Source organism: Salvelinus namaycush, chromosome 24, assembly GCF_016432855.1.
Source record: "Salvelinus namaycush isolate Seneca chromosome 24, SaNama_1.0, whole genome shotgun sequence".
In the NCBI taxonomy this organism is placed as follows: domain Eukaryota; kingdom Metazoa; phylum Chordata; class Actinopteri; order Salmoniformes; family Salmonidae; genus Salvelinus; species Salvelinus namaycush.
The window spans coordinates 32,787,289-32,807,502 of NC_052330.1; the positions used below are offsets into that span (position 1 = coordinate 32,787,289).

The 20,214-nt window shown below is 41.6% G+C and overlaps 1 protein-coding gene across 1 annotated transcript in view; it reads right to left on the reverse strand.

Moving 5' to 3' along the window:
- LOC120019398 (thyrotropin receptor-like) overlaps positions 1 to 20,214 on the reverse strand; it is a 43,018-nt gene that overhangs the window by 18,917 nt on the left and 3,887 nt on the right. Inside the window, exons 2-7 of the mRNA XM_038962687.1 lie at positions 13,599 to 13,670; positions 9,558 to 9,632; positions 3,586 to 3,660; positions 3,301 to 3,375; positions 2,951 to 3,028; positions 2,377 to 2,445 (exon numbers count right to left, since the gene is read on the reverse strand). Coding sequence (XP_038818615.1) covers positions 2,377 to 2,445; positions 2,951 to 3,028; positions 3,301 to 3,375; positions 3,586 to 3,660; positions 9,558 to 9,632; positions 13,599 to 13,670 — 444 coding nt within the window. The remainder of the gene's footprint in view (positions 1 to 2,376; positions 2,446 to 2,950; positions 3,029 to 3,300; positions 3,376 to 3,585; positions 3,661 to 9,557; positions 9,633 to 13,598; positions 13,671 to 20,214) is intronic.

The window sequence follows — 20,214 nt, forward strand, 5'->3', positions numbered from 1 at the left end:
CCTTAGCTAGGCAAGTTGTTCTATTTTCAGGCTTAAAACTAAGACATTCTGTGGTTGGAATTGCAGTATGTATTTAGTTTGGGAATTTAACCTTAACCTAGCGACTTTTGTCAGACTGGTTTCCTCTGGACTAACAAAAAATGGTTGTTTAGCAGCTGGATACCAACTGTTCTGTGGAGAGAGAAAAAGTGATAGAGTTCCAATATTTGCATAATCGTTGTGCCTGGAGGATAGCTGTGAGGGTGATCAAATCAGGGTCATATCCACTGTTCTCCTCGAGCTCATTAATGATAGACTGTTAATATTTGAAGATAGCAGAAAGGACAGTATCTTTGGCACAGGAGTACATGGAGTGGATTATCTAAAGCACAGGTGTCAAACTTATTCCACAGAAGGCTGAGTGTCTGCGGGTGTCTCCTCCCTTGTACTTGGTTGATGAATTAAGGTCACTAATTAATAATTGAAACGAAAAAACGAAAAAACCTGCAGACACTAGGCCCTCCGTGGAATGTGTTTGACACCCCTGTTCTAAAGAGACTGGTACCCAGGCTAGGGAAATAGAGGTCATTTGATGCTTTGATGCGGACTTCCTGAAATCACCCTCCTAAAATATCCTATTTATCCCATGAGAACTAGAGCTTCCTAATCAAGGCTGGGGTTAATCTCTCTCTAAGCACGTCTGAGAGAACTAGTTCAGGTGTACCCGTGATCTGAGAGAACGAGTTCAGATGTAGCCGTGATCTGAGAGAACGAGTTCAGATGTAGCCGTGATCTGAGAGAACTAGTTCAGATGTAGCATTGATCTGAGAGAACTAGTTCAGATGTAGTATTGATCTGAGAGAACTAGTTCAGATGTAGCATTGATCTGAGAGAACTAGTTCAGATGTACCCGTGATCTGACAGAACTAGTTCAGATGTAGCCGTGATCTGAGAGAACTAGTTCAGATGTAGCAGTGATCTGAGAGAACTAGTTCAGATGTAGCAGTGATCTGAGAGAACTAGTTCAGGTGTAGCCGTGATCTGAGAGAACTAGTTCAGATGTACCCGTGATCTGAGAGAACTAGTTCAGATGTAGCAGTGATCTGAGAGAACTAGTTCAGATGTAGCATTGATCTGAGAGAACTAGTTCAGATGTAGCAGTGATCTGAGAGAACTAGTTCAGGTGTAGCCGTGATCTGAGAGAACTAGTTCAGATGTAGCATTGATCTGAGAGAACTAGTTCAGGTGTAGCCGTGATCTGAGAGAACTAGTTCAGATGTAGCAGTGATCTGAGAGAACTAGTTCAGATGTAGCCGTGATCTGAGAGAACTAGTTCAGATGTAGCCGTGATCTGAGAGAACTAGTTCAGATGTAGCCGTGATCTGAGAGAACTAGTTCAGATGTAGCCGTGATCTGAGAGAACTAGTTCAGATGTAGCAGTGATCTGAGAGAACTAGTTCAGATGTAGCCGTGATCTGAGAGAACTAGTTCAGATGTAGCCGTGATCTGAGAGAACTAGTTCAGATGTAGCAGTGATCCTACTGCTTGTGTAGGGTAAGTGTAATTATGAGTAAGGAAATACACATGCCAGACATCAAAAATGGTTTACTCAAGTCAAAATATTAAGTAACATAATTTTGTTACACAGAGATAACAAGACAAAAAGCTGCTGTGTTGTTTAAGGTATTTGTAACCAGGTCAAAAATCCAGACCTACAGGAAAGGTTCCCAATGCTCCCATGTAGGGAAATAGACCCTGCGAGAAGAGCCCTGTGGCTTCAGGATATTCGATGTGGGGGAGTGGGAAATGTGGGGAGCCGGATGTCCAAGTAGGCTACACATTAGCTATTTATGTGTGGAAAACATTTTATCATAGGTATTGCATTTAACTTGTTTAGTATCATCCGTTTGTAACTCCACTCACTACTTCTAGCTGTATAGTCCATTTGTTTGCATTGTTGGTCTTGGCTAGCTTAATGTTCTGGTCGGTAACTAGCTAGCCCTCATTCATTCACCTGGCTGCTAGCACCGTCATGAAAAGGGGCATGATGGAAGCCCTACAATATTATGTTTTTTCTAAGCAGTGAGAACACTCTGGAGCAGGCAATGTTGAAAAGTCATCTTTAGACATGTTGTACGTTTATTAAATTAGATTTGTAACTGGCTAAAACAAGCAGACATCAATAAAACTGCATGGTCAAGTATTTACTGTGAGCCAATGGGGTAACCTAGGAAACAACAGGTTGTTTTCCCCCACAGGCAGGCAGGGCTGCAACGTTCTATCTAATACTGACTGGGGCTATTCTATATTCTATATTCTATATTCTATATTCAATTCCATTCCATAGTCTATTCCATTATATTCTACTGTGTTAATGATATAAGCTAAATGACTTACACAGCATTCAGTTTGGTCCCGTTGAAAGCATGATGTTGGATGTCTGTGAAGCCGTTACTGTACAGCATCCTGTAAGAGAATAACAACATTAGAAAACATTCATAAAGGTGACATTTTTACTGAAGTAATCACTGGGTAATTATGAGTTATTAGGCACCAACCCACTGACTAACTTTCAATCTGTTTCTGGTTGTACAGGTCATATTAAAATCAGTCATGTCAATGCTGCAGTAGGTGGTGAACAACATGCATACTTTTGTGCTGAGGGATTTGCCTGTGTATGCAATTTAGTGACCAAAATCACTACAACATTTTCGATATTATTTTCTCCCCTTCAAAACCTAACTACTTAGCTGAATGAGCTTGTGGTCTCCTGTATCTCTTTTCCAATGTGACCAATGTGCCCACAGCTTTGGCATCTAATGTAATGGTAGTTTCTCGCCGGTAGACGTTAGGGAAACCCTCTCTGGGCTGGCCACATCACACTCTGAGACTGCAAGTGAGGGTAATGTAATGGCCTATCCCTTATAGTGACAACACCAGTGAAACACTAGAGCTAAGGCTGTGTACTCACACTGTCAGCACTTGGTTGGTAATACCGTGGAATGAGTTGGCTGGGATCTCAGAGATGTAAGGATGATCAGTGATCTCACTGTGAGGAGAAACAAGAGGAAATGAGGTGGCGTCTCAAATATAGAAAACCTCGTCAGAGTGGGAAATAGCTAAGTACATCTCCTGGCACTATAGTAACCATTGACACTAGACTAACCAAGGCATATTGGGTTGGAAAACCCTCCCTACTACTGAAGAAAGGAGGTTTTGAGTATGGGATTTTATATATAGAATACTATGGTCGGTGGATTGTAATAGATTTGTAAGACCTGAGTGACAAATAACAAAAGTTCTGCCTACTAGTTTTCTTACAGTATGAAGTTCATGTCATCTGAGTGAATGTTGGTGAGATCAGGGAAGATGGTGAGGCCAGTATTGAAAATACCCCTAGAAGGACCCGAAGAAAAAAGACTTAAATATATATAATTGATCAATTATGGGTCCCTTGTCCAAGCCAAATATTTCAAGACAAATCTCATCTCTTGCATCTTGTGTTAAAGTAGCATTGTCAGTGGTTAGGAGGACTCACAATAGCGTTTTCAATGCTGTCAGAATGATGCTTTTAATACATTGTATATGATGTCTAAAAGTGCTCACAGGTATTTCAGGTTTGGAAGGTTTTTAAATGCTTCTGGATCTATGTATGACAGTCTCCTCGCATTCCGGATCTCTCTGAAATGGAGAAGACAAAATGCTTAACCTTTTACTGCAGTGGGCTAAATCAGGGTCACACAGAGTGTTTCTTGGTAGTCTTAAACAAATCTACTGTGAAACAAAAGTATACACCTCACACACATGGTTATGAGCTTAAAAAAAAGAAGACACCTGAACCATGTCAGATATAGAGTTGAAATGTATTACATTTTCAGTTTGTGTCCCAATATTACACTTTATATACATCAAAGAAGAATAAAAAATATAAAAAACATTTGTTACCAGGTTTTCAGCGTAAAATAAATAAATGTTTATTAATTATGAAAACTATTAATGAATCAAATATTATTGGGCACATACACATATTTAGCCGATGTTATTGTGTGTGTAGCGAAATGCTTGTAACATTCCACCCATGAGGCCACTAGATCATTTGACTGCAGGAAAGGGGCAGCTACACACACACACTTGTAAGTGAACGACAAGGTAAACATAATGTTTTCCAATTTGAGATGTATTTCTGTGTATTTTAGGAATACAGGGATACTTTGGGATTTTGGCAAAGAGTCAGATGAACTTGTGGATACCATTTTTTAGGATACCATTTTTATGTCTCTGTGTCCAGTAAGAAATAAGTTAGAGGTAGTTGTGCTAACGCTAGCAAGATACCCATAGACGTCTAGCCATTGCACAAATGCTAGCTAGTATTGGCTCTCAAAACTACCTCTAATTTCCTTCATACTGGACACAGAAACATAAAAATGGTTTCCACAAGTTCATCTGACTCTGGGAAAGTAGATGAAATCCTGAAGTATCCCTTTAAGTGCTAATACATTCTTTGCGTTGCTCAGTAATTTAGCATACCTTTGCATCACAGAACATACTGTATATGACATACATTTAGTTGATACAAGGGTTTGATTAATTCCCAACAGTCCATCACAACTTCCCTTCATGTTGTCTAAAGGTCAGGACCGTGCTTTAGGTTCACGCGCATGCACACACCTTAACGCAGGGATACCGATTACATCCCTGTGTGGCTTAAACCTGCTGAGTGCTGACAGAACAGGGCAAGGTACATGTCTGTTTGTGGGAAAGACCAGGAGTAAAATCTTCCAAATCTCCACATACATCTAACTCCAGAAGTCAAGGTTCAATTAATGTCTCCTTACTGTGTTAACCCTTGTGCGCCAGAGAGGGCCAGGAGAGGGGCTCTCCTCTTTGCTTGTCTAACCCATGCGGTGTGGAGGAACGCTGGGGAATAACGTGCGATCCTGGCCCTCCTTCACACACCTGGATAACCACACAGCACCCTGGCCAACGTGTTCTGACCACTGGGAGCCCTATGTCTGACCCAGTGTGTGTGCAATGTGCAGTGAACCACCGCCCACTCACCACACTCAACCTGCTCCCCCCTGATTTCAGCCCCAAGGTTTGCATGCCTTTGTTCAATGAACCATTTCCTTCCACCCCATCCCATCCTCCACACTACTCTCTACACCCCATCCCTCCACCCTCAACCCTACCTCTCCCCAGCCCCTTGCCCTCAACCCTACCTCTCCCCAGCCCCTTGGTCCCCCCCAGCCCCTTGGTCCCCCCCAGCCCCTTGGTCCCCCCCAGCCCCTTGCCCTCTACCCTACCTCTCCCCAGCCCCTTGGTCCCCCCCAGCCCCTTGCTCTCCACCCTACCTCTCCCCAGCCCTTTGGTCCCCCCCAACCCCTTGCCCTCCACCCTACCTCTCCCCTGTCCCCCTACCCTTGGTCCCCCGGCCCCTAACAGTTGCCACCCTCCACTGGCCACAAGCAGCTGACAGGAAGCCCAACATTAATTTGTTTCTGACCCCTGGAGGAAACGGAAAGAGATGCCATTATTATGTGGTGTGGCACAACCACTGGACCAACCAGCTCTGAACAGACCCTGGAGATCCAATTCAAATAACTGGCTAGGGGCTCAATCTTCTCAGGAGCACGAGGTGTCTCAGAGCTGGAGATTTGTGTAATACTAAATCCAGGACAGGGATTGGCCACAAAGAGAGCCTATCACAGAGGGGACAAACAATCACATCTCATCTAAAAGATGAGACTATAGAGATAACCTATAAGATAAAGATGGGGAGCTAGAGATGACCAGGACTGTGTATTAATTTGCAAGCCAGTCTCATTTGCATGCCTAGGAGCCCTTAAGCTCTCTCCCGCTTTCCTCTGGGTCTTTATGAGATGCAAATACAGCAGCTAAGGTATGGACAGGAAAACCAAAATATTGACTTTTAGCTTGCCCTCTCCCCTAACATGTTATTATCTCTGTCTGATTAGACCCAGACCTAGCAATGATGGATGGGAGACAGATACTGTTTATACAGTATCTCTCAATTATTCTCTCTGACGTCATTACATCAAAAGCCACTTAGCTAATATGCTTCTCTAGAGTAACATGGGATGGCAAAGTGACAATCTTCAGACCTTATGAAATGTTGTTGTCAACCACAAACTGGTTATGGAAACGCTGTTGGGTAACAGTTAGAATGTCTGTTGATGATGCACTGTAAACAAAAATCTAGTTGTTTCACCTAAATATGGTTAAGTATTGGTATTTTATTACGATCCTTATTAGCTGCAGCAAAAGCAGCAGCTACTCTTCCTGGGGTCCAAACAAAACATGACATAATACAGAACATTAATAGACAAGAACAGCTCAAGTCCAGACCTACATCAATTGAAAATGTTCGTTTTTTTTTTTTACAAAAAAGGGACACTTAGCCAACATCAATTCCAATACATACACAAACTATCTAGGTCGAATAGGGGAGAGGTGTTGAAACCAGGTTTGCTGTTCATTTGAGCAATATGAGATGGAACAGTTCCATGCAATAATGGGTCTATATAATACTGTACGCTTTCTTGAATTTGTTCTGGATTTGGGGACTGTGAAAAGACCCCTGGTGACATGTCTGGTGGGGGTAAATGTGTCTGTCAGAGCTTTGTGTAAGTTGAGTATGCAAACCTTTTGGGATTTTCAACACATTCATGTTTCTTTTAAAAATAAGTGATGCAGCCAGTCTCTCCTCAACTCATAGCCAAGAGAGACTGGCTGCATAGTATTTATATCAGCCCTCCTTACACTACCGATCAAACCGGTAAGTGTATATCAGCCCTCCTTACACTACCGATCAAACCGGTAAGTGTATATCAGCCCTCCTTACACTACCGATCAAACCGGTAAGTGTATATCAGCCCTCCTTACACTACCGATCAAACCGGTAAGTGTATATCAGCCCTCCTTACACTACCGATCAAACCGGTAAGTGTATATCAGCCCTCCTTACACTACCGATCAAACCGGTAAGTGTATATCAGCCCCCTGATTATACACTTAGAGCAATTTAGAGCAAGACGTGCTGCTCTGTTCTGGGAAAGCTGTATCTTTCCTTGCAGCACTCGACCACACGACTGGACAATAATCAAGAAAAGACTCAAACTAGAGCCTGCAGGACTTGCTTTTTGGAATGTGGTGTCAAAAAAGCAGAGAATCTCTTTTTTTAAAGACAGACCTCTCCCCATCTTTACATCCATTGAATCTATTTGTTTTTACCATTACAGTTTACAATCTAAGGTAACACCACGTAATTTAGTCTCTTCAACTTGTTCAACAGCCACACCATTTTTTACCAGATTCAGCTGAGGTCTAGAACTTAAGGAATGATTTGTACCAAATACAATGCTCTTAGTTTGAGATATTTTTAGGACCCGTTTATTAATGGCCACCCATTCCAAAACAGACTGCAACTATTTGTTAAGGGTTTCAGTGACTTCATTAGCTGTGGTTGCTGATGTATATATGGTTGAATCATCAGCATACTTGGACACACATGCTTTGTTTAATGCCAGAGGCAGGTCATTTGTAAAAATAGAAAAGAGTAGAGGGCCTACAGAGCTGCCCTGCGGTACACCACACTTTACATGTTTAACATTAGAGAAGTTTCCATTAAAGAAAACCATTTGAGTTCTATTAGATATAGCTCTGAATCCACAATATGACAAAGGCTTAATATCAAATTGTTAATTTGTTTACAGAGAAATAGTATTGTATTTACTCAAACACAATTATTTCCAACTGTTTTCTATGAGCTGGCAGCAAGCTTATAGGTCTGCTGTTAGAACCAGTAAAGGCTGTTTTACATCTCTTGGGTAGCGGAATAACTTTGGCTTCCCTCCAGGCCTGAGGACAAATACTTTCCTCTAGGCTCAGATTAAAGATATCACATATAGGAGTGGCTATAGAGTCAGCTACCATCCTCAGTAGCTTTCCATCTAAGTTGTCTGTCATGCTGGTATGAAGGGATCGGGCGACAGGTGCAGGAATGCGTAATAGGGGTTTTTATTTTCCCAAATGACAGCGTTCCATGTAAAGGCACGGGGACGAAGACCAAACAAACACGTATACAAAACACAGGGTTGAAACCCAAACAAAAGAGCAAGGAGTACCTCGAATAAATAACACAAGCGCACAATGATTATCACACGGGACGAGACCCGTAATCTTCTGGCACTCCACAATGGCACGAAAGCCAAAACATAGCACAGGTACTCACACGACCAACGGACATTGTAACAATAACTGACAGCCCAATGGTGAAAAGGGCACATTTATACAAATACAATCAGTTGGAATGGGGACCAGGTGTGCGCAAGTTCCGGAGGGATCCGTGACATTGTCAATGCCAGGAAGTTTAAAGTAACTGGTTCCACATCCTTTTCTTACTCAACTTTTCGGTCAGTGTTACCTGAATTAAAACAATGTGTTGGCTCAAACTTGTTTTTGCTCAATTTGTCTGATATGTTCATTCAACTAGAAACTATTATTTGGGCATTTTACCCCCTAAAAATATCTGTGAAACTAGTTAAACACATACTGCTTTTAACATACAAAGAGTTCCACCTACATATTTGACACACATTGACATTGTGCATGTTCATTAATACAGTAATTAGTATTCAACATGTCCTCACCTGGGATTTGAACTCACAACCTCTTGGTTCACAGCGTTCTAATCTTCCTGCTATGCCACCATGTCAGTCTCAATAAATAATTTCAGCCGTATTGCTACACTTTGCACTTCGAAATAAATCTGTTAAAAGTAGTCAAAACTATTTGATTTATGAAGGAGTAACATTAAAGCAGAGTAATATTTCCTGCCAACATTAGACAATTATACAGAAAAACCTAAAATTGCTTAAATAAATAAATCAATGCAATGATGTGAGTTTTGTCAGATGAATTGATAATAAACACAGACATGGTGGCGTAGCAGCAAGATCAGAACGACATCAATCAAGAGATTGTGAGTACAAATAATAATAATAACTGTATAAATTAACATGCACAATGTAATCATGTATGTCAAGCTGTAAGTTAAAAACAATGTATGTTAAAAGTGCTGTGTGTGTAATTAGTTCCATAGAGTTATTTTTAGGTAAAATGCCATAAATAATACTTTCTAGTTCAATGAACATGAGCCTAATAAAGCGAACACATCCTTTTAAGTTTGTGACAACTAAAAATGTAAAGTTCTGGTAATACTTTGACTGAAAAGTTGCGTAAACTAAAACAAGTCTGTGGAACCAGTTACTTAATAATAATTTAGTTGACACAACTATACTCAAATGCCTACAAACTGCTATTTTGTCAAGGGGAAATACGCTTCATGTTATAGCTAGTAATGGAAGTCAAGAGAATTTACCAGATAGTAATTGTGGTCCTGTATGACTCAGTTGGTAGAACATGGTGCTCGCAACGCCAGGAATGTGTGTTCGTTTCCTGGGGCAACCAATACGTAAAAATGTATGCACGCACAACTTTAGGCACTTTGGACCAAAGCATCTGCTAAATGGTCTATATTATATTAGTAAGTCACTCACATGTGGGTGATTTTCTTCAGGTTATAAAATGAATGCCTCTCCAGCCTCTTCAGCGTCAGATCCACTGATATATATCTGAAAAAAACAACAATACTTCAATACGGCCAATCTACTGTCTGTGGACTCCCTTCTAATGGTCACACATGTCCAATCTACTGTCTGTGGACTCCATTCTCATGGTCACACATGTCCAATCTACTGTCTGTGGACTCCATTCTAATGGTCACACATGTCCAATCTACTGTCTGTGGACTCCATTCTAATGGTCACACATGTCCAATCTACTGTCTGTGGACTCCATTCTAATGGTCACACATGTCCAATCTACTGTCTGTGGACTCCATTCTAATGGTCACACATGTCCAATCTACTGTCTGTGGACTCCATTCTAATGGTCACACATGTCTAATCTACTGTCTGTGGACTCCATTCTAATGGTCACACATGTCCAATCTACTGTCTGTGGACTCCATTCTAACGGTCACACATGTCCAATCTACTGTCTGTGGACTCCATTCTAACGGTCACACATGTCCAATCTACTGTCTGTGGACTCCATTCTAATGGTCACACATGTCCAATCTACTGTCTGTGGACTCCATTCTCATGGTCACACATGTCCAATCTACTGTCTGTGGACTCCATTCTCATGGTCACACATGTCCAATCTACTGTCTGTGGACTCCATTCTAATGGTCACACATGTCCAATCTACTGTCTGTGGACTCCATTCTAATGGTCACACATGTCCAATCTACTGTCTGTGGACTCCATTCTAATGGTCACACATGTCCAATCTACTGTCTGTGGACTCCATTCTAATGGTCACACATGTCCAATCTACTGTCTGTGGACTCCATTCTAATGGTCACACATGTCCAATCTACTGTCTGTGGACTCCATTCTAATGGTCACACATGTCCAATCTACTGTCTGTGGACTCCATTCTAATGGTCACACATGTCCAATCTACTGTCTGTGGACTCCATTCTCATGGTCACACATGTCCAATCTACTGTCTGTGGACTCCATTCTCATGGTCACACATGTCCAATCTACTGTCTGTGGACTCCATTCTCATGGTCACACATGTCCAATCTACTGTCTGCGGACTCCATTCTAATGGTCACACATGTCCAATCTACTGTCTGCGGACTCCATTCTAATGGTCACACATGTCCAATCTACTGTCTGTGGACTCCATTCTAATGGTCACACATGTCCAATCTACTGTCTGTGGACTCCATTCTAATGGTCACACATGTCCAATCTACTGTCTGTGGACTCCATTCTAATGGTCACACATGTCCAATCTACTGTCTGTGGACTCCATTCTAATGGTCACACATGTCCAATCTACTGTCTGTGGACTCCATTCTAATGGTCACACATGTCCAATCTACTGTCTGTGGACTCCATTCTAATGGTCACACATGTCCAATCTACTGTCTGTGGACTCCATTCTAATGGTCACACATGTCCAATCTACTGTCTGTGGACTCCATTCTAATGGTCACACATGTCCAATCTACTGTCTGTGGACTCCATTCTAATGGTCACACATGTCCAATCTACTGTCTGTGGACTCCATTCTAATGGTCACACATGTCCAATCTACTGTCTGTGGACTCCATTCTAATGGTCACACATGTCCAATCTACTGTCTGTGGACTCCATTCTAATGGTCACACATGTCCAATCTACTGTCTGTGGACTCCATTCTAATGGTCACACATGTCCAATCTACTGTCTGTGGACTCCATTCTAATGGTCACACATGTCCAATCTACTGTCTGTGGACTCCATTCTAATGGTCACACATGTCCAACCTACTGTCTGTGGACTCCATTCTAATGGTCACACATGTCCAATCTACTCAACTACCCATGAGTCTGTTCACTGTGAGAAAGCAGGCTTGGTATTTAAAGTTCAGTAGACTATAGTAGATAGTAGCTAATTAATGATATTTCACTGCTCCCTAATTAAGGGGGTTGATCTCAAAAACTGATTACAGGTTAAAAAGTGTCTCAATTACAGTATCCTATTTGCCAATATAGAAGCACCGGGTTGCTATGTACTGGCTGAGGCAGAAGACAATAATAATCTCTTTGCTTTCTCTCTCTTTCCTCGTAGCTGACTTGGACATTGCCATTGGCCTCACAGGCTGAGATCAAGGCTTGGCAGAATGTTTATTTTCAGAATAAGTGTTTAAAAAAATTACTTGGTTTCTCATTTCCATCTTGCGTTTAAGCGTTTTAGCTTGGTGATAGCCCTTTCCACCTTTATGTACCTAGTGTATATTTTACCACATCAACTAAACCAGGGGTAGGCAACTAGATTCAGTCGCGGCCGGGAACATACTGTAATGATAAAAATGTGTACACTGCAAATTGACCACAACTAAGCCCAAAAAAAGAGATTGAAATGATTGTTATTTTCAAATACATACTTTGATTAAATTCAGACACGGTCTATTATTTTTATTTTGTTTCATACTTGGGAACAGATGTCCAAAATTATTTTCAGCTGAATTTCTGTTGATTTTACAGTCTTTTTTGACCAAAAACAAAAATCCTAAAAAAGCACCAATCCATAGAACAGATCTACTGGAATACCTTGGGGATGCCTAGGCCCTTGCGGTGGGAATGCCCACATTCCTATTCTAGGATGGCATTAACTGTGATTAGCACACAGACACAGACAGACAGACGGACGGACGGACGGACGGACGGACGGACGGACGGACGGACGGAGGGAGGGAGGGAGGGAGGGAGGGAGGGAGGGAGGGAGGGAGGGAGGCTTGGATCTGATGTTTTTCCCCCTCTTTGGAGAATAAGAGACATGCAACAGGTGGTTTAGTAAGTCGCTGGAATTTAAATATAGCTTTATAGAGCTTTGTGGCTAACAAGAAACATGTGATCATACTGATGATGAAAAAGGAAAGAGGCGAGAGAGAGGGGGGAAGAGAGAAGAGAGTGAGAGAGGAGAGAGCGATAGAGAGAAGGAAGAGAAAAGAGAGTGATAGAGAGAGTAGGGAAGAGAGGAAAGAGGGGAAGAGAGAGAGAAGAGAGAGGGGGAAGACAGGAAAGAGGGGAAGAGAGAAAGAAGAGAGAGGGGGAAGTGAGGAGAGAGAGATAGAGTGGTGAAAACAGAAGAGAGAGAGGGGAAGAGAGGAGCGAGAGAGAGAAGAGAGAGAGGTGGGGAAGAGAGAAGAGAGAGGTGGGGGAGAGAAGCGAGAGAGGGGGGGAAGAGAGAAGAGAACTAGAGAGAGAAAGAGAAGAAGAGGAGATAAGAGGAGAAGAAGGAAGAGATAGGGGGAGAGAAAGAGAAGAGGAGAGAAGAGATGGGGGAGAGAAAGAGGAGGGGAGAAGAGAGAGAGGGGAGAGAGAGAAGAGAGAGGGGGGAGAGAAAGAGAAGAGAGAGGGGGTGAGAGAAAGAGAAGAGGAGAAGAGAGAGAGGGGGAGAGAAGAGAGATGGGGAGAGAGAAGAGAGGAGAAGAGAGAAGAGAAGAGGAGAAGAGAGAAGGGGGAGAGAGAAGAGAGAGAAGAGAAGAGGAGAAGAGAGAGGAGAGAGAGAAGAGAAGGAGAGAGAGGAGAGAGAGAGGAGAGAAGAGGAGAAGAGAGAGGAGAAGAGAAGAGAAGAGAGAAGAGAAGAAGGTGGGAGAGAAGAGAGATGGGGGAGAGAGAAGAGAAGAAGAGAGAAGAGAGAGGGGGGAGAGGGAAGAGAAGAGAATAGAGAAGAGAGAGAAGAGAAGAAGGGGGAGAGAGAAGAGAAGAGTAGAAGAGAGAGGGGGAGAGAGAGAAGAGAGATGGGGGAGAGAGAAGAGAAGAGGAGAAGAGAGAGGGGGGAGAGAGAAGAGAGAGAGGGGAGAGAGAAGAGAAGAGAAGAGAGAGGGGAGAGAGAGAGCAAAGGTAGGGAATAACAGTGAGAAACAAGTCTATCATCCTGATGATTGTGTGATTCACAGGAATTTAAATACAAAGCTTTAGGACTTTAACGAGAAGCTGGTGAATGTGATCGTGCTGATTGTGATTCACTCACATCCTTGATATGTTTACCAGGTCGGAGAAGACATCTCCTGGCACTGATTTCAGACGCGTCTCCAGAAGCCATCTGGAAGAAAAGATAGAGGATTAAGTTTACAGATCAACATAAAGTTTACAGATTTATGTACAATTTACTGATTTATGTACAGTTTACTGATTTATGTAAAGTGTACAGATCAACATGTAGTTGTTTGAACTCCATTCATAAGAAAATCATTGTACCTTCCTCCTCCAGAGTCTCTATCATATCTGTAACAACTGATAAGATATATACCCATTTCGGCCAGTTGTGCATTCTGTACTAATTTATCCAAATCCCTGGATGTAATGTTGAGATCTTGAGGCCTCCTTGTGCTGGTTTAGTTCAGTCAGTGTGCAGGGGTTACATAACTGCCCTGGAGACACTCATCCACCTTACAGTGTGTAAGGTCAACTGTGCATGCTGCAAATCTTAGAGTTAAAAAGCAGACCCAAGATCACTGAGGACATGGATTCCTCTAGGAGTTGAAACGCAGACCCAGAATCACTGAGGACATGGATTCCTCTAGGAGTTGAAAAGCAGACCCAGAATCACTGAGGACATGGATTCCTCTATGAGTTAAAAAGCAGACCCAAGATCACTGAAGACATGGATTCCTCTAGGAGTTAAAAAGGAGACCCAAGATCACTGAAGACATGGATTCCTCTATGAGTTAAAAAGCAGACCCAAGATCACTGAGGACATGGATTCCTCTAGGAGTTGAAACGCAGACCCAGAATCACTGAGGACATGGATTCCTCTAGGAGTTGAAACGCAGACCCAGAATCACTGAGGACATGGATTCCTCTAGGAGTTGAAACGCAGACCCAGAATCACTGAAGACATGGATTCCTCTAGGAGTTGAAACGCAGACCCAGAATCACTGAAGACATGGATTCCTCTAGGAGTTGAAACGCAGACCCAGAATCACTGAAGACATGGATTCCTCTAGGAGTTGAAAAGCAGACCCAGAATCACTGAAGACATGGATTCCTCTAGGACAGCGGTGTCAAACTAATTTTGCCCCGGAGGCAGAAATCAATCTTCAACGAGAAAATGTGCTAATAATAGTCCCCTATCAATAGTTTGGGGGATTTTCAATGTTCCCTGACTGTCTAAATCAAATCAAAATGTTATTTGTCACATGTGCCGAGTACAACAGATGTAGACCTTTCAGTGAAATGCTTACATACAAGCCCTTAACCAACAATGCAGTTAAGAAAAATACCTAACAAAGTAAGAATTAAAAGTAACAAATAATCTAGCTTTCATTTCGGTGATTGTTAGCGAACTGGACACAGTCAATAAACGTGATTGTTAGCGAGCTGGACACAATCAATAAAAGTGATTGTTAGCGAACTGGACACAGTCAATAAAAGTGATTGTTAGCGAACTGGACACAGTCAATAAAAGTGATTGTTAGCGAACTGGACACAGTCAATAAAAGTGATTGTTAGCGAACTGGACACAGTCAATAAAAGTGATTGTTAGCGAACTGGACACAGTCAATAAAAGTGATTGTTAGCGAACTGGACACAGTCAATAAAAGTGATTGTTAGCGAACTGGACACAGTCAATAAAAGTGATTGTTAGCGAACTGGACACAGTCAATAAAAGTGATTGTTAGCGAACTGGACACAGTCAATAAAAGTGATTGTTAGCGAACTGGACACAGTCAATAAAAGTGATTGTTAGCGAACTGGACACAGTCAATAAACGTGATTGTTAGCGAGCTGGACACAATCAATAAACAGTATGAATGTAGGTACATTATCAGTTGTCACAGTTTGGATTTGGTTTTAGTTATTATATTGAGTTAGCCCCCCCCCCCTTCCAGAAAAAGCCATAAAAACGAGAGCTGTAGAGATGGACTGGAGACAAAGAGAGGGCAAGTGAGGCACTCAACAGCCTATCCATTGCTTTCACAATTGTTGGTAATTTGGTATTACACATTAGCTATCGAATCGAACAAAATCCTCAACTTACAGCGTCGGCCAGGTCAGCTCTAACCCAACATCGATAGGTGGATATATTTCTGGTAACTAGGTTCTCTCTCCATGCAGTGCATTGCTGTCTGGATGAAATAACTCTTTGAAGTGTATGGTGTAAACCCTGTCATAGGAACATGAAGGGAAAACAAAACGTCGGTTCTGAGTGTGTAGGAGTGGACCTGGACCTAACCTCTCAGCCCTGAGCCAAACCAAACAAGGTCTGGCCCTGCTAACGTACATCTACGGCCTGGGGGCTAGCGGGAACATAAGAACGCTTTTATAATGGTTTATTACTAGAAATCACCACTGGTGATATTGTTATGAATATCAATCCATACGTGTTTTTTTGGGGGGGGGGGCAATAGTTAATCGTAGTGGAGGTAGTTGAGATAGCTGTTGGACCTAGTATAAGTTTCAGCCAATGAAAAGGGAGAGATCCACTTTAGACTTCTGACTCAGTAAAGGAGCAGCATCCTCCATGGAACTGCTTCACTGTGTCTGCTCGGAACACCTGCATTTCTCCGCATTGAAGGAACTAAAAGTATTTGGTTTTAAATATACTTAAGTATCAAAAGTAAATGTCATTGCAAAAATGTACTTGAGTATCTATAGTAAAATTAAAAGTATAAATCAGTTCAAATTCCTTATATTAAGCAAACCAGGCTGCACCATTTTCTTGTTTTTTGAATTCAGGGATAGCCAGGGACACATGTCAACACTCAAACATAATTTACAAAGGAAGTTTTTGTGCTTAGTGAGTCCACCAGATCAGAGGCAGTAGGGATGACCAGGCATGTTGTCTTGATAAGTGTGTGAATTTTCCTGTCCTGCTAAGCATTGAAAATGTAACGAGCACTTTTGGGTGTCAGGGAAAATGTATGGAGTAAAAAGTACATTATTTTCTTTTGGATTGTAATGAAGTAAAAGTAAAAGTCGTCAAAAATATGAATAGTAAAGTAAAGTACAGATACCCCCAAAAAACTACTTAAGTATTACTTTAAAGTATTTTTTACTTATTAAACACCACTGCTAATACAGAGCTGAGAGCTGGCAGTTAGTCAGGTGATTGGTCAGTGGTAGAGTAGTACGTGGCAGCTCTTTGATGAATTCCAACAGAGGGACACAGAACAGACCTATGTCACCATACACCATCACGCTGTTGGGCCATTACCGCACACACAAACACACACCACTCTGGCACACCCATCTACACATCCACTCACAAAGATACGGTACGCACTACAAGAAATTAAATTGACATATCTATTGTCCTTTCCCGGGAGGCCTATGAGATCATACTTAATTATTCTCACATCAATGAAATGTTTGTGCTTTCTAGAGATTTCTAGACACTGAGCTGATATGTTAACCTTGTGTATGTAACCAGCAGCACTACAGAAAGAGAGAGAGAGAGAGAGAGAGAGAGAGAGAGACAGAGACAGAGACAGAGACAGAGACAGAGACAGAGAGAGAGAGAACAAATCATTCAAATAAAATGTTATTTGTCAAATGCTTGGTAAACAGCAGGTGTAGACTAATAGTGAAATGCCTAATTACAGGCCCTTCCCAACAATACAGAGAGAAAGACAATTGAGAAATAATAGAAAAGTAAAATACATAATAATAATACAAAATGAGTAATGATAACTTGGCTATATACACAGGTTACTAGTACCGACTCGATGTGCAGAGGTACGAGGTAATTGAGGTGCACTGTCTGTCAGAAGTTTTAGAACACCTACTCATTCAAGGGTTTTTCTTCATTTTTACTATTTTCTACATTGTAGAATTGTCACGTTCGTTAGGATCGGACCAAGGCGCAGCGTGGTATGCGTACATTCTTATTATTTATTAAAAGAATGAACACTGAACAAACTAACAAAATAACAAAACGAAACGTGAAGCTATACAAACGAGTGCTGACAGGCAACTACACATAGACAAGAACCCACGAACACAAAAGGGAAAATGGCTACCTAAATATGATCCCCAATCAGAGACAACGATAAACAGCTGCCTCTGATTGGGAACCATATCAAGCCACCATAAACATACACATCACCTAGACCTACAAAACCCTAGACTTACAAAAACTCTATACAATACAAAACCCCTAGACAATACAAAAACTAACGTACCCACCCTCGTCACACCCTGACCTAACCAAAATATAAACAAAACATAGATATCTAAGGTCAGAGCGTGACAAGAATAATAGTGAAGATATCAAAACTATGAAATAACACATATGGAACCATGTAGTAACCAAAAAAAGTGTTAAACAAATCAAAATATATTTTATATTTGACATTCTTCAAAGTGTCACCCTTGATGACAGCTTTGCACACTCTTGGCATTTTCTCAACCAGCTTCATGAGGTAGTCACCTGGAAAGCATTTCAATTAACAGGTGTGCTTTCTTAAAGTTAATTTGTGGAATTGATTTCCTTCTTAATGCATTTGAGCCATTCAGTTGTGTTGTGACAAGGCAGGGGGGATACAGAAGATAGCCCTATTTGGTAAAAGATCAAGTCCATATTATGGCAAGAACAGCTCAAATAAGCAAAGAGAAATGACAGTCCAACATTAATTTAAGACTAAAGGTCAGTCAACACAGAAAATGTCAAGAACTTTGAACGTGCAGTCGCAAAAACCATCGAGTACTATGATGAAACTGGCTCTCATGAGGACCGCTACAGGAATGGAAGACCCAGAGTTACCTCTGCTGCAGAGGTAAAGAAATTGCCTCAGAAATTGCAGCCCAAATAAATGCTTCACAGAGTTCAAGTAGCAGACACATCTCAATATCAACTGTTCAGAGGAGACTGTGTGAATCAGGCCTCATGGTCGAATTGCTGCAAAAACCCTTGAATGAGTAGGTGTTTTAAAACTTTTGACCGGTAGTGTAGATACGTAAAAAGAACTAGGAACAGAGTGCTAGATAGTAAACACTAGGAACAGAGTGATAGATAGTAAACAGTAGGAACAGAGTGATAGATAGTAAACAGTAGGAACAGAGTGATAGATAGTAAACAGTAGGAACAGAGTGATAGATAGTAAACAGTAGGAACAGAGTGATAGATAGTAAACACTAGGAACAGAGTGATAGATAGTAAACACTAGGAATAGAGTGATAGATAGTAAACACTAGGAACAGAGTGATAGATAGTAAACACTAGGAACAGAGTGATAGATAGTAAACAGTAGGAACAGAGTGATAGATAGTAAACACTAGGAACAGAGTGATAGATAGTAAACACTAGGAACAGAGTGATAGATAGTAAACACTAGGAACAGAGTGATAGATAGTAAACACTAGGAACAGAGTGATAGATAGTAAACACTAGGAACAGAGTGATAGATAGTAAACACTAGGAACAGAGTGATAGATAGTAAACACTAGGAACAGAGTGATAGATAGTAAACACTAGGAACAGAGTGATAGATAGTAAACAGTAGGAACAGAGTGATAGATAGTAAACACTAGGAATAGAGTGATAGATAGTAAACAGTAGCAGCAGAGTGATAGATAGTAAACACTAGGAATAGAGTGATAGATAGTAAACACTAGGAACAGAGTGATAGATAGTAAACACTAGGAACAGAGTGATAGATAGTAAACACTAGGAACAGCGTGATAGATAGTAAACACTAGGAACAGAGTGATAGATAGTAAACACTAGGAACAGAGTGATAGATAGTAAACACTAGGAACAGAGTGATAGATAGTAAACACTAGGAACAGAGTGATAGATAGTAAACACTAGGAACAGAGTGATAGATAGTAAACAGTAGGAACAGAGTGATAGATAGTAAACACTAGGAACAGAGTGATAGATAGTAAACACTAGGAACAGAGTGCTAGATAGTAAACACTAGGAACAGAGTGATAGATAGTAAACAGTAGGAACAGAGTGATAGATAGTAAACAGTAGGAACAGAGTGATAGATAGTAAACAGTAGGAACAGAGTGATAGATAGTAAACACTAGCAGCAGCGTATGTGATGAGACAAAACAAGTTAGTTCAAAAAGGGTCAATGCAGATAGTTAAATAATTAACCAAATAGCTACCCAGACTAACTATTTAGAAGTGTTATGGCTTGGGGGTGGAAGCAGTTCCGGGTCCTGTAGATCCAGACTTGCCTTGCGCTAGCAGAGAGAAGAGTCTATGACTTGGGTAGCTGGAGTCTTTGACAATTTTTAGGGCCTTTCTCTGAGGTCCTGGATGGCAGGGAGCTCGGCTCCAGTGATGTACTGGGTCGTATGCACTACCCTCTGTAGCGCCTTGCGGTCGGATGCCGAGCAGTTCCCATACCAGGCGGTGATGCAACCAGTCAGGATGCTCTTAATGGTGCATCTGTAGAACCTTTTGAGGATGTGAGGACCCGTGCTGAATCTTTTCAGCCTTCTGAGGGGGAAGAGGTGTTGTCCTGCCTTCTTCACGACTGTGTCGGTATGTTTAGACCATGATAGATTCTTAGTGATGTGGACACAGAGGAAGTTGAAGCTCTCGACCCGCTCTACTACAGCCCTGTCGATGTAGATGGGGGTGTACTCAGCCTTCCGTTTCCTGTATTCTACGATCAGCTCCTTTGCCCGCA